The following is a 13,498-nucleotide window of genomic DNA, read 5'->3' as shown; positions in this document are numbered from 1 at the left end:
TGGGATGATCGCGAGTGTGAGACGGCGCTCGCTCGGTGTGCTCGTGCCAGGGTATGTGTACAGTACGGTACCGTGTTTTCGCTACACCTATTATTTATGTTATTATTTTTATTATTTTTTATGTTATCATCATTTTTTAATTATTATTATTATTTATTATTAATTTAATTATTTTTTTAATATTTTATTATTTATGTTATTATTATTATTATTATTATTATTATTATTATTATTATTAATATTATTATTTTTGTTATTATTATTATTATTATTATTATTTATTTATTTATTTTTTTAACTGCGACTAGAAACGATGTATTGATAGATAACCGACGTAAAGCTTTTTCGAATTTCATCTTGCAGCGGATTTTCTTGTATTTTTTAAATCTCAAGTACAGCCTTATGCCGAAGATATCCTGTATTTGCATAAAGAGTATAACATGCATTAAAACTGATGCTTTACGGTATTTTAAATATCCTTTAAATATTGGCAATATTATATAAAGCTTTTATAATAATTATTGTTTCTACATCGAATCTAAGCTGCCGCTGTGCTTCGGTAATCTACTGTGCAACACATTTTCAAGCTTGTTCGTTAAGTTCGTTAGATCCAACGGTGAAATAAGGGTAATGATTCCTATCACACAGAACGATCAATCTTTGTAAATATCAGGTATTACAATAGATTACCAAAAGGTGAGACGTAATTAATCAAACGGTTGGATCCAAATAGTGGAATCAATGCCTACACAAAGTGGCTAAGAAATCGCGTTTTGCTCCATTGATAATCCTGTTAATATGAAGTTTTAAATTGTTTCGTACTGTTTCCGGATGCATCTAATTGTCAGAGCACTTCCAAAACTTATCTTCATTCGATCGTAAAACTTCAACCCGAAAACAAACCGAGCATGCTTGCTTGACTCACGGGACAGTCACGAACAACGGTCGAATTTTTCATTTCTGTGTCAACCACAAACAGTGCGTAACCAAAGCGTACGAGATCGAAATGTAATGCAGTTCAATGCATCCCTTCCCACGTCCGCAGCTCGGTTCGATCGGTTTCGATCGCTCATAACTGATCAACTAAAAAAATGGTGACAAATGAAACTAAAAACGTAAGCGAAATGGAAATGGAATGGCGGAATGTCTGTTTACAGGCGACCGTAGTAGCTCTTACTCCTACATCTCGTAGCATTGCTCGACCAGCTCGATTGGACGCGATCCCGCTCCATCCCGCTCGACCGTTGCTTTCGCTGACATTATTATCTCAAATTTAGGTGAACGGTGGCCACGGCAGGCTGCCACGGCTTCCAACCGAAACCTTCCCATCGCACCAGGAACAGGTTTCCGTGCGTTGCCCATTAGCGGACAACGAAACATTACGATCCATCCTTCCATCTATACGTTTGCACCACAAAGCACGCATCGGTTCTGTGGACGAGGATAGAGCTTGGCACGTGATTCATGCGGATCTGGCAGCTCCATTTGTCTTACATCCCGTGGACCCCCTTACAGTCGCAATATGGGAGACCATCTGGATGTAGGTTACGAAGAAAACACCAGTCCGTGCAGAATTGCCCGTAATGAGTTTGGACCAGGGCCGGTCGGTCGGTGGTAAATAGCTGTGATAATTGCGATCCGTTGATCCGAGGCAAGATTTGTCGGCATTCTGGTGACTGTTCTTCGGGTCGATGTTTACGCTATGCTTGGGTTTGTGAAAGAAACTATTTTTTGCCACATTACCGGAAACAACCCGAAGAACTCCTCTGTCTCTGATAATCGACCATCGCGTGGGCAAGAGATAACGCTGCATCATCACGGGCTGGTTTACACGGTTATCACCAAGCGATGGAAAGAGTATGAAAGTAACATTCTTTAGTTTCCACTCTATTGTCGGTGCAGTAACAGCTACAACTCACCGTAGTGTTCAGTTGGGTAGACTAAGTTCCGCAAGCATGCTGCCTAAATCAAGCTACTTTTTAATATTTATACTGTTAATCATATTTTTTGCGGGTAAGTGTCGCTAAAAGCCATACAGCAGCATACTATGATTATGAGTGAGTTTTTAACGAGAGTGTTCGATCTATCAGGACTGCTTCCAAACAAACGCAGACCGATCCTTTACAATCGGCTCACGTTCAACTACACCGAAGAAAGTTCTTCCTGGTATTGTGACGATGTGTTCTTCAACGTGCTGAAAAAACACATCAATACTTACGGCGATGCAGAGATCACCAAAGAGCACAGCTTCTGGCAGGAGTCGAGCTCTACCGAACCGGCCAACATCAGCTTCCATCTGTTTACGCGACAAAACCCTACCATCAGCCAGCGATTAGTGCCGACGGTGCAGTCGGTCGAGAGTTCCTTCTTCAACGGCTCGCGCCCAACGCGGGTGATCGTGCATGGATTCTGCAACTGCCAGCATTCGGATTTTTGCCAAAGCGTGAAAGATGCGCTGCTGTATGCGAACGACGTTAACATAATCTCGATCGACTGGAGCGACACGGCGGGACTGTTGGACTACATTCTGCTTAGATTGCGGCTAGATCAGGTTGCAGCATCATTGGCCGGCTTTGTCGACTTTCTGCACAACACTACCAACCTTGATCTAAGTCAGCTGCATCTGGTAGGTCACAGCCTTGGAGCGCACCTAGCCGGGCTGAGCGGGAAACGAGTCACTAGCGGGCGGGTAGGCGCTATCATTGGACTTGATCCCGCTGGACCCCTTTTCTCTAGCCGGGACCCCAAGAGCCGTTTGGATGGCACGGATGCAGCGTACGTGGAAGTGATCCACACGAACGGCGGTACACTGGGGATGTACGATCCGATCGGTACAGCTGATTTTTACCCGAATGGTGGCAAACACCAGCCCGGTTGTCTGCCGTGGATATTCGGAAGTAAGCGAGCGAACATCGGCTGTGAGTGTCCGCTTAAAAAGTAACTGCTTTTCGTTTGTGTTTCAGTGTCCTGTTCACATGGCCGCGCCTGGGAGCTGTATGCCGAGTCCGTTTACACACCGGTCGGGTTTAAAGCGGTACCGTGCGATACCGTGAAGCAAATCGAAGGGAGCGTATGCCGGATCGATCTTCCAACGGTGAATATGGGAGGCGAGCCCGTGAACAAAACAAAATCTGGCCTGTTTGTCCTATCGACCAACAGTCGTTTCCCGTACGCAAGGGGATGAAATAAAAAAGAAACGACCTTAAGAAGATGATTTTTGTTCAGGACTGTCCTGTCCTGTGCCATTCGAACTTTTCGGGGACTTTATTTGAGTTATTGTGATGGCTCTCACTACAGCTTGGTTGAAAGAGAGGCTGGACTGCTAGCTACACAACGAAAAGCTTTTAAAAAAGGGAATTTAATTTAGATCTTGCGTTCGGATGCTGTGCAACTGAACACGTGCGCATGATCGTTATTGTTTTTTCCAGCCTCACCGTACTCCAAGTGTCACACAAATTCAAATGTATGTTTTTAATTGCTCTGCGAGGTTCTTTTTTGTCCCGAAGAACGAAATTGGCCAAGAATCGCGATCTCATGCAGCACCGGTCACGACGCATCCCCACGCGCCATGCAACGGTCGCTTTGAAACATTTCAACGAAAATTCAAACTTTGCGGCGTTTTTTGAATTTCGTCGCTGATGCGGAACGGACCGTTACCTTGAAATATTTCATGTCGTTCAAAACCGATCGATACCGCCAAATTTGAAGACGCCTTGCTGCTCGCTCCGGTGCTTGAAAATAGTCAAAAAATCAAATAACTTTTTTCAACACACACGTGTGCACGAAAATAAAAAAAATCAAAATTTGTGAAATATTTCTATTCGAAATATTTCGAGAAGGCTGCATTTCAAATTTCGTATCTGGCATCACTGCCTCCAGAAACCGTCACGAAAATTGTCAGCGCTGGGGGCCCGACGACGCCACGGTGTGCCGTCAGAAGCTGTCATTCCGCAACAAAACTTTTGCCAGAAACTCAACAAAGCTCGGAAGGTGTAAATTTCTTCGTGGAAAAGTGCATTTAACCCGCTGCATTTCGCGTAAAACGGCCCCCGGACCCTTGGTGCAGCCGTGGGCGATGCTTTTGTGGCCGTAAAGCATGCAGCAAACCGTGTGCAACGTTTCCCATGATTGCGGGTCGTAGTTGGTGGTAGAAGATGCCTGACGTCACGCACAGGTCGACGACGACGGCTATGCTGTTCCTTGGTAGGTGTGTATCGCTGCGTGCCATCGTGCGTGTTTGCTTACCTTCGGGCCATAATTTGCGGCAGGTGCACTCTCTCCTGTCCGACAACTGCATGACGCGGATCGAAATGGCCCGAAATGCAGCGACAGCAAAACATTTGTTGTTCTGGCTGCAGTGCTGTTCTTGTTCTTCTTCTTTGTGTTCTTTGCCGTCTGTGTTGAGCTGTCACTCCTGCGCCTGCACGACGGCAATCATGGTGGACGCTAAAAAATATCGATAAATAAAGAAGCGCTCCGCCCGCAAACACGGGCTGGGCCATTCACTACCAGTGCATACGAAGCAAAAGAAAACAACAAAAGTACCACTGCAACGCTCTTCGCTGCCCTTCGCTGCAGAATCATTTAATCAGAATGATTTTTACGTTGTTACAATCCACTGCCCCCACTACCGCTACCCAGTGCAAAAGTTGAATTTCCTGTTCTAGTGCAGTGCAAATAAAATGCTCAGCCACCGCCACAGTATTCGTTCATTGCTCTCCTCCACCGTGGTGCAGCATCCCTGGGCAGGTTATCAACAGTTTGACACCCATCGGGGAACTGCATCGCCATTGGCCCCGCAGAAGAGTCACCTACCACTGCCCGTTTCACAGCGGCTGGGTCCGCCCGTAGACGTGACACCGTTTATCTTGCCTGCTGTCTGGCCGATACCGGCACCGTTAGCTTCCGCGGCTGTTTCTCAGCTAGGGCGCTTCCTACGGTACCGATTAGCATTCCGGTTTTGAATATCCCGCGACGGAGTGCGTCTTTGGAATGGACCATAAACACCCTTTGATCAGCGTCTAGTGCACGGGTCTTTAGCTAGTTAATCGCTGCCCTAATGGGATGATGAGGAAACCGGATGATCCACTTGTGTGCTTCCACAATGCATCAATGACCGCTTTCTATGTTAATTTTTCGTAGCACTGCGTTTTGTGCACCAAGTGTCCCTGTAGAACGGATTTCGAAAACCAGTTTTCAAACAATTAACTGTATTTTTTTTCCCTTCTCATTTCAGACATGTGCTTCGTAAACACTGCGCCTAGAGCGATCAACTGCCGGCAAACAGTGCAATAAGTGCATTTACTCGAGCATACAGCATTTTCGCGAAGAAAGTGTGTACAACAGTCGTAACAGGAAGAACTTTTATTGCCCGCTAAGGAGCAGATCAAATCGTAGTGAATAAGTGTGTGTGTGTGTCCTTTAGAGCAGGGCATAGTCACGTGGCTACGGTGCGAAATCTGGGATGAACATGGACGATAAAAACTCGACCGGAAGTGGGGGAGGAGGCGGAAGCAGTAGCACTGGGGGTGGAAGTGGCGGAGGCGGTGGCGGTGGCGAAACGAAAGTGATCTATCACATCGATGATGAAACGACACCGTACCTAGTGAAGATACCGTTACCTGCGCCGCAGGTGACGCTGAAGGACTTTAAGCTGGTTCTGAACAAGCAAAACATCAACTACAAATACTTTTTCAAATCGATGGACGCGGACTTTGGTGTAGTGAAGGAGGAAATTGCGGACGATGCAACAATACTGCCCTGCTTCAATGGGAAGGTCGTGTCGTGGCTGGTGACGGCGGACGGTTCCAACCAGTCCGACTGTTCCGAGCTGCAGCCGACGGAGATGATCGATGGGCGGCCAACGCTGGCCCAGCTGCGCAGCATGAACAAACCCACGATGAACAACATGATGAATATGCCGATGAATCCGCTCACCTACCAGTCGGCTTCGGTCGTGTCGAGTGATCTCGACTCGACCAGTCTGTTCGAAACGGAGAGCGAAATTACGCTCGATCGTGATATGACGGAGTGCAGCAGCGTGCAGCGGTTGCAGGTGCGCAAGAAGCCGCAGCGACGCAAAAAGCGCGCACCGTCCATGTCACGCACCTCGTCCTACAGCTCGATTACCGATTCGACCATGTCGCTCAATATCATCACAGTGCAGATCAACATGGACACGGTGAACTTCCTGGGCATCTCCATCGTGGGGCAGTCGAACCGGGGCGGCGATGGTGGCATCTACGTGGGCAGCATCATGAAGGGCGGTGCGGTCGCACTCGATGGGCGAATCGAGCCGGGTGACATGATCCTGCAGGTGAACGATGTCAACTTTGAGAACATGACCAACGACGAAGCGGTTCGGGTGTTGCGCGAGGTCGTGCAGAAGCCCGGCCCGATCAAACTAGTGGTGGCCAAATGCTGGGATCCAAACCCGAAGGGATACTTTACGATCCCGCGCACCGAACCGGTTCGGCCGATCGATCCGGGCGCGTGGGTGGCACATACGGCAGCGCTGCGCTCGCAGGACACGATCAACACCGATCTGCCGGAATCGGTGCTTGAGCGCCTGCACGCCGATATGGACATGAAGGATATTGTACGTGCAATGACAAAGCCCGACAGTGGGCTCGAGATTCGTGACCGGATGTGGCTCAAGATCACCATTCCGAATGCGTTCATCGGCGCGGACGTTGTCAACTGGATACTGGAACACGTGGACGGTATCGGAGACCGCAGGGAGGCCCGCAAGTACGTCTCGCTAATGCTGAGGCGCGGCTACATCAAGCACACCGTCAACAAGCTAACGTTCTCGGAGCAGTGCTACTACGTCGTCGGCAATGGCATCCGCCAGGACATCTCGAACATGTCGCTCGAGGACACGGAAAGCATGCTGAGCGACATCGCGCCACTGCCCAATCCGCCGATCTACATGACGTACTCTGGCAACTACAACCCGTCGCATGGCTACCAACCGATCCAGTACGGATGCACCGGGGAGCGGCATCCGTCGTCCGGGTCGAGCAGCTCCGACATTCTTACCAGCAAGGACACGTCGGCCTCGCAGAGCGACCTGGCAGCCGTCATACAGCAGACCAACCAGATGACGATCGCAAACGCATCGAACAAATCGTCCGGATCATCGAACCGCGGTAATGAGCAAGACATTTCAGGTACTTCATTTTTTCGGTCCATTTCCATCCCCCATTCCACGTGCCCCCTTTGACACTGTTCCTTTACTGTTGGGTCGGAGTGCCAAACACACTACACTGTTATTGCGTGGTGGCTTAAAAGCATCAAAGCAAAGTAGACATTTATCTTTTAAACTGTGCTTTTCTTTGATATCTGATAACTGTAATTACTTCTCAGTCTGTTAGCTTGTTGACCGAAGGGATGATTTTAGCTGTACCTTGTACCAGTATGTTGTGGGTTCTAGTATATTTCCGCTTTCTCGTTTTATTGTTTTGGTTCTGTTTCAAAATGAGTTTTCTTTCGTTTTCATTGCTCTTCAGCTACACTTCGTTTTGGTGAAGGAAACAGCAGCGGAGGTAGAGTCATATGTTTCGTTCCTACACTATACAATAACATTAGGTTTAGGATATTGTGTGTGTTTCTTCTCTTTTTCTATTACTATTTCTAACAATAACTCGAATGCTGTTGAAGAACAACCAATGTTCGGCATACTAAAGTTTCTCAAAATACGTTTACTAATACACAGTTTCCCGCATGTTTTCGATACATTACCAAGGTTTTTACAGTGTTCCAAACTAGTTTTATTCTAAACTATCTATTCTGTCTAATTATTTCTTCTTATTTTTGTCTTCTGTTATCGTCAAATCGTTATCGTTGGAGTCATATTTCATTGGGTGGTATTTTCGAGAGGAAATTCTTTGTAGAATCTATTTCAGTAATCTGAATATGCCCTAATTCCCCACCTAACCCGATTGAATAACCAAAGTCCTATCTGCTTAGGTTCGATATGCATTTTTCACTACATTCATCCTGCACCCTGCATCGTTTTTAAACTGACTTTCCGGGCTCCCTTACCCACACCATCAGCCAGCATTACACGAATTTTCTTTGTTAATTTTTTACTTTCAGTTTTGAGCTATTTATGATTTGCTTTCATTTCGATTCTTTTTCAAATAATTTAACAAACGCGAAACAAAACGAAAAACAAACGGAACACACGTATGTCCCACCACCACCACCACCATCACCACCAAACACCACCAACACCACCTACCACCGTCTTCACCACCAACAAAAAACAACACAACTTTCAACGATAATAATGAACCAATTTTCATCATTTACTACCGAACACCCACAAACAAACAAACACCCAAAAACAAAACCCGCACCGAATGTAACATACGGACTTGCAAACGTTTTGCCAAAACGAAATGCATTTAAAATTAATATTGTTGCGGGTGTGTGTGTTACTACCAACAACGACTGCCACCACCTACCTGTGACCTACCTTGCCTGGCCTCGGCTCAACGCGGCGCCGCTCATCCTTATTTTACAAACGATTATCCCGAACCTGAACCAACCTCGTTTTCTCGTTTTACCATCACATTGTTATCCATATACCGTTTGGTGGTGTGCCATTTCGTTTGGCGTGGTGGCAACATTGCATGGCATTGCAGACTTTAAGACAACGAGATTAGGCAGCGGAGGCATCGGCGGCAAGCTGATCAGCACGAAGGACGACGAGGGGTACGAGGACAGCATCTACTTCCAGCATCAGCCGATGCAGCCCACTTTGCAGCAGCAACAGCATCAACTTCAGCATCAGCAATCGTTCGGTCGAAACGGTAGTGGCCGAAAGGAATCGGGACACATATATAACAATCAGTAGGGCATATATAGAGCAGCAGCAGTGATGAGAGCGGTCGTGCTTGTGTGTGGGTGAGAAGGGGGGGGGGGGGGAGTGGTTAGTGTTTGTTTACGGCAAGATATGGTCCTTCTGCCGATTGCTTGGCTTCCGGTGTGAAGTATAAGCCAAAAATGCCAGAACTGCGCACATTCAGATATATACACATACACATTATGCCACAAGAGTGCGGGGAGGGATTTTGGGGCAGAAAACACCGCACTCTCCCACCCGTTTAGAGTAAAATGAGAGAAGCCGTGGGAAGAACATTGTATGGGGGCCCGCGACGGACGGCGACATTCGTTGACCGGTTGCGCGGGTGTGTACGGCAAGCACTCACTATATTCAAACTATTGGAAAAGCAGGGAAAAACACTGAGCATAAGTTAGCAAACAGAGGAAAATTCGCTAAACTAACTCTGGGACATAAGCACTAGCCGTACTCGTGTGTGGCGGCGGCTTGGCATCGTAGTGAAAGTTAAGGAAAGTTGTATGCCAAGGTGTGCGAAAAATGCACGGCTGTCGGCAGGAGACGATGTCCTCATAAAACGTGGACGAGAGATTGCAAATATGCACAGCGACAAGGAACGGAACATTGACAATGTTCATAACGGGAAGCAGGGATTGGATACAAGCTACCACACTAGAGCATTTTTGTAGGGACACCTTCTTTGCTTACCTATTTGTTTTACGTATCGCTTTTAACACATAGTTGTTTTGCTTTTTTCTTCGTTTATTTTGGCTAATAACGAAACTGCGACAAAAGCGGCGTGGAATGAGATTGTTCTTTATAACATGTTCGTCGTTTTGCGCCATCCTTCAGTTTGCTTCAGTTTTCCTGTAGTTAGGGACTTATTCTTTGCTACATTTGTTACAAAGTTTATTTGGTCGGTTGCTTTGTGTTTTCCTGCTTTATCTATCTTCATTGAGATTTTATCGTTGTATGTAACGCCTTTTTACACCACAAAAACGACAATTTTACGTTCGCTTCCGAAACCATTGTAAATGTGTTTATTATTACGATTATTATTAATTATATTATATTATGATTATTTTGCAAAACATCAATTATTTTAGAAGGCAAAAATATATATACATATTTTACAAAACGGAAAACGTTAGAGTATTTATACCGGAACTGATGCTAAGCTATATATTGGGAGTCGTAATGGCGGGAATTTAATCTTAAACAAAGGCGTAAAAAATGATACATACAGTTAGTATGAGTGAAACATGAAACAGATACACGCAAAACAAACTATAAGTTTAAGCAAATTATACGAACGGGACGGGAGGAGCAGAACCTATAAAGGAAACCTAAAACTGAATACACAATTTACGATTAGATTGAACCAACTCACTTGTAAACGTGAACCGTGAATATAGCCGAGAAGATTGTTCGGTGCGCTGCAATGGAATCGGAAAAAAGTAGTCAGTATGTGTCAGTAATTGGTGTGAACAATCGATGTACGTACACCCGCACGATGCATTCGACGGGCACAGTCATATTTGGTTCTGTGAAATCGTTCTGCGTTCTCGATACAAGCCGCCAACATTTGCATTTATATGTTTATCAGGTGTGCCCGGCCAAAAAAAAACGAAGGCAGGGGGGCGAAGTAGCAATTGCGAAAACAAATGTGGCCAAAAGAAATTTCTACATACGTAACTCCACGTGCCCATCGTTTGGTGCGTTTTGCGTGATGAATGTGCCCGCCTCGGGACGCAATTTGGAATGCATCTAGAGCGTGATGCCAGAGTGGTTACGTGTAAAGGTTAACCGACGGAAATCCGATGATATACGAATTTATTGTACGGCGAGGTATCGTAGCAAGCAGTCAACAAAGAACTAACACAAATTGTGACCATAGGGCAAAACTAACTATGTGGAAATCCGGTGTGTGAATCATTGGGTTTCGATGGAGAAGTGGTAACGTGCGCATGGGTTGACAAAGGAATGAAAATGTGAATGGTCCTAAGTAGAGAGAGATGTGCATGGGTGTAAACGTGAATGCCGGATGATGCAGGAAGATTAATGCAAAATAATAAAATGCATGAAATACTTGAACTTGTAAATCTACGGCTGATGTCGTTCAGTAGCGTGTGTGTACATCCGAAAGCATGCTAGTGTCCCTGCCATATGTCCAGGCTGGTAGTAAGTGTGGCACAGTGCAACACAACTGCATCAAATGTGCAGTTTGAGCATGATTTTCGATTTTTGAGGGCAGGAATCTAACTTACTTAACTTGAATTTTGAATTTATTGCTACTGCACAATGGTTGTTCAGCTACTATGTAACAGATGGCGTTAGCATCGCAAAGTTCCTCAAACGCCGCAACGAACAAAACAAATCCTACCATCCTACAAAACATTAAAATTAGTAAAAGAAGCCTTTGGGCTATGGTTTTCGGTTTCTTGTTCTCTTTTTCACCAAATTATTCTTTTTCTGATGGCAAAGAGGACAAAATTGTCTTCTGTTGTCGATAAAATAAGACGAATGAATTTCGTTATTTGGGAAGCAGTTGGTCTATGGTGTGTTTGACAGCTGTCGAAATCGTATTCCGCTTCGGTTACGTTTTTTAGAAATTTAAATAAGTGTTGATGGTACTTCTTTCACACTTACATACGGAGAAGATGATTTTAGTCTGTTTTATTACTGGAAATCCCCAAAAACGGACCATGAGAACGTACGCAATTGCAGCATCCGACAAAGTTTGGCACTGTCATTGTTACGACACGTGAGCCAACCTGGTGCGCGTTTGTCAGTGGACCATGGTAAAGTGCCGTTTTGTTTGTGTTGTGTGCGCATGTGTGCGTGTGTGAGAATTTGTTGGGTTGTCGCAAGGACGAAACAGCTCGCTCGCCCGATTTTCCGAAATTGTGGTGCAACGGAGCATCCGGAGTGTCCGCGGGCGGTCGTAAACGGCGCCGGAAGTGTCCGGCGATCGTACGGTGTCGGAGTACGATCATCCCAAGCGCAAGTGAACAGTTAAAGTGGAAAACAAATTTTCTTCTGACCCGTATAAGGGGCGCATCCCGCAAGAAGCCCTCTGCGGTGCGCCAGAGCGAGAGCGTGTGTGGTGCTCTTTGTGTGCCGTGTCTCGTTCGCTCTTGCGCACGCGCACGCCCAGATTGTGGATGTGTGTGTGTGCTGTTCGAAGCCGAGCGGGGAAAACTTGCATCGAAGCACAGTGTGGAGTGCGTGTGTGTGTATGCGTGATTGGTTAAAGTGTGTGTTTTGTGCCGTCGCGGGAGGCTGCGGGCAGCGTGGCCACCTCCCGCATCTCATCCGCTGCTTTGATTGTGCGCTGCGGTTGTCGCTGTGTGTGTCATGGCGCGTCTCGTATCATTCGCGTACGCTGGCAAGAAGATGGTCCAGGGCGGTCGGTGCGATCAGAAGGGAGGTGATATAAAATAAACATCTCCATTGACGCGAAGTGACAACGCGCGGTGGCTGCTGCGTTGGTGTGCCGCGGCCAAGAAAGGTGCAAGAAGTATGCCGAAACAAAAGTCAGACCTCCTCTATCCATGGTGGTGACATCGGAAGTGAGTGGTTAAGAAAGCAAGGGAAAGAGGTACTAACCGCGGAAAAGTGTCATTTCCGCGGATAGAGAAAAAGAGTTGCGAGAAAGAGAGCAGTGAGCGCAACCCCGAAGTGGTGGTACAAATTTCAGACCGACGAATAATCGTCGCTTGCTACAATCAAAGCCAAACGCCTCAAAAGGTTCGAAGGAAGGTGATTTAACTGGTCCCTCGGTGCGTATCGGGCACAGGGAGGTACATCGAACGCATCGAGCAGATTTTGGTTTCGGTGGAAAAAGTGTTTGCAATCCGTCTCGAATACAGCTTCACCGTCGTGTGGTCAAATCGCGACTCGCAGTTGCGTGCGGGGCGGGCGGGGTGCATATGTGCATTCGGTTGTGCAGCGTCAAAGTGAGCGCTGTTGTGGTGAAAGAGTGAAAGAAAACAAAACGGGCATGGCAATTGCCAATGCTCGACAAATCTGAATCCGCTTCTAAGTGAGTGCGTCGGGGCTTTGGTCGAGGCAACAGCTCGGTCTTGGAGTGTGGTGCAAGGGCCCTAAATTCTCGTACCACGTTCTTTTTTCGGCACTTTCCCAGCCAATTGTTGCTGTTTACTGAGTGCGTTGTTGCGCCTGTGTTCGTGTAAGTGTGCATGTGTGTAGGGGCGTGTGTTGCAGCACACGCGGCTTCTTGTTGTTTCTTGTGTGATTTTACCCCTTTTTTCGAATCCGTCATCATTCCCCGACCTGCCAGCTCGAGGTGCGGTGAAAACGAAGGGAGTTGGGCCTCTCTCTTGCCACAAATCATCATTTCGACAACCCGCTACTCGACAACCGCGCGAGAAAGATGGCGCCATATCATGGAATGTAATCTGTTGGTTCCGCGGCTTAAACGAATCATACGCTTAGCACCGGGCGCGTTGAAAACGGATTAATTCTACTTAGCCCTTCGTGTACACACACTCTCTTCTTCGTACGAAGGTAAGCCAAACATGAACCACTCTGACTGATTTGCATGTATCTTTTAGTACTCGTTTGTGTTGTTACTTTTTATTTTGCGTATTCTGGGAGGTTTTGTCGCGTAGATTAGAGTAAAAACGT

At 46.5% G+C, this 13,498-nt stretch overlaps 3 protein-coding genes across 11 annotated transcripts in view; all 3 read left to right on the top strand.

Annotated features, from left to right (window-relative positions):
* Positions 1-1,848: 1,848 nt before the first annotated feature.
* LOC120949142 (phospholipase A1 VesT1.02-like) lies at positions 1,849-3,205 on the top strand. Its single transcript, XM_040366188.2, has 3 exons — positions 1,849-2,013; positions 2,091-2,897; positions 2,964-3,205. Exons 1-3 carry the CDS (start codon positions 1,860-1,862, stop codon positions 3,182-3,184), a joined length of 1,182 nt encoding a protein of 393 aa, XP_040222122.2. The 5' UTR covers positions 1,849-1,859; the 3' UTR covers positions 3,185-3,205.
* Positions 3,206-3,924: 719 nt separating this feature from the next.
* Positions 3,925-10,950, top strand: LOC120948806 (segment polarity protein dishevelled). 9 transcript variants are annotated; one of them, XM_040365525.2, is made up of 4 exons: positions 3,925-4,203; positions 5,237-7,172; positions 7,512-7,547; positions 8,652-10,950. In XM_040365525.2, exons 2-4 carry the CDS (start codon positions 5,465-5,467, stop codon positions 8,861-8,863), a joined length of 1,956 nt encoding a protein of 651 aa, XP_040221459.1. In that variant the 5' UTR covers positions 3,925-4,203; positions 5,237-5,464; the 3' UTR covers positions 8,864-10,950. The 9 variants fall into 9 exon arrangements, with proteins under 9 accessions (XP_040221459.1, XP_040221460.1, XP_040221458.1 ...); XM_040365526.2 differs by having other exon boundaries at positions 3,925-4,207; positions 5,237-7,151; XM_040365524.2 differs by having other exon boundaries at positions 3,925-4,207.
* A 724-nt stretch (positions 10,951-11,674) lies between these two features.
* The window catches only part of LOC120951412 (uncharacterized), a 161,274-nt gene continuing 159,450 nt past the window's right edge, over positions 11,675-13,498 (top strand). The window contains 1 exon segment of the mRNA XM_040370111.2: positions 11,675-13,378. The gene's annotated coding sequence lies outside the window, so the exon portion shown is untranslated.

The sequence above is a fragment of the Anopheles coluzzii genome, chromosome 2 (assembly GCF_943734685.1).
Source record: "Anopheles coluzzii chromosome 2, AcolN3, whole genome shotgun sequence".
Classification (NCBI taxonomy): Eukaryota; Metazoa; Arthropoda; class Insecta; order Diptera; family Culicidae; genus Anopheles; species Anopheles coluzzii.
This window is presented reverse-complemented; position numbering and strand designations above follow the sequence as displayed.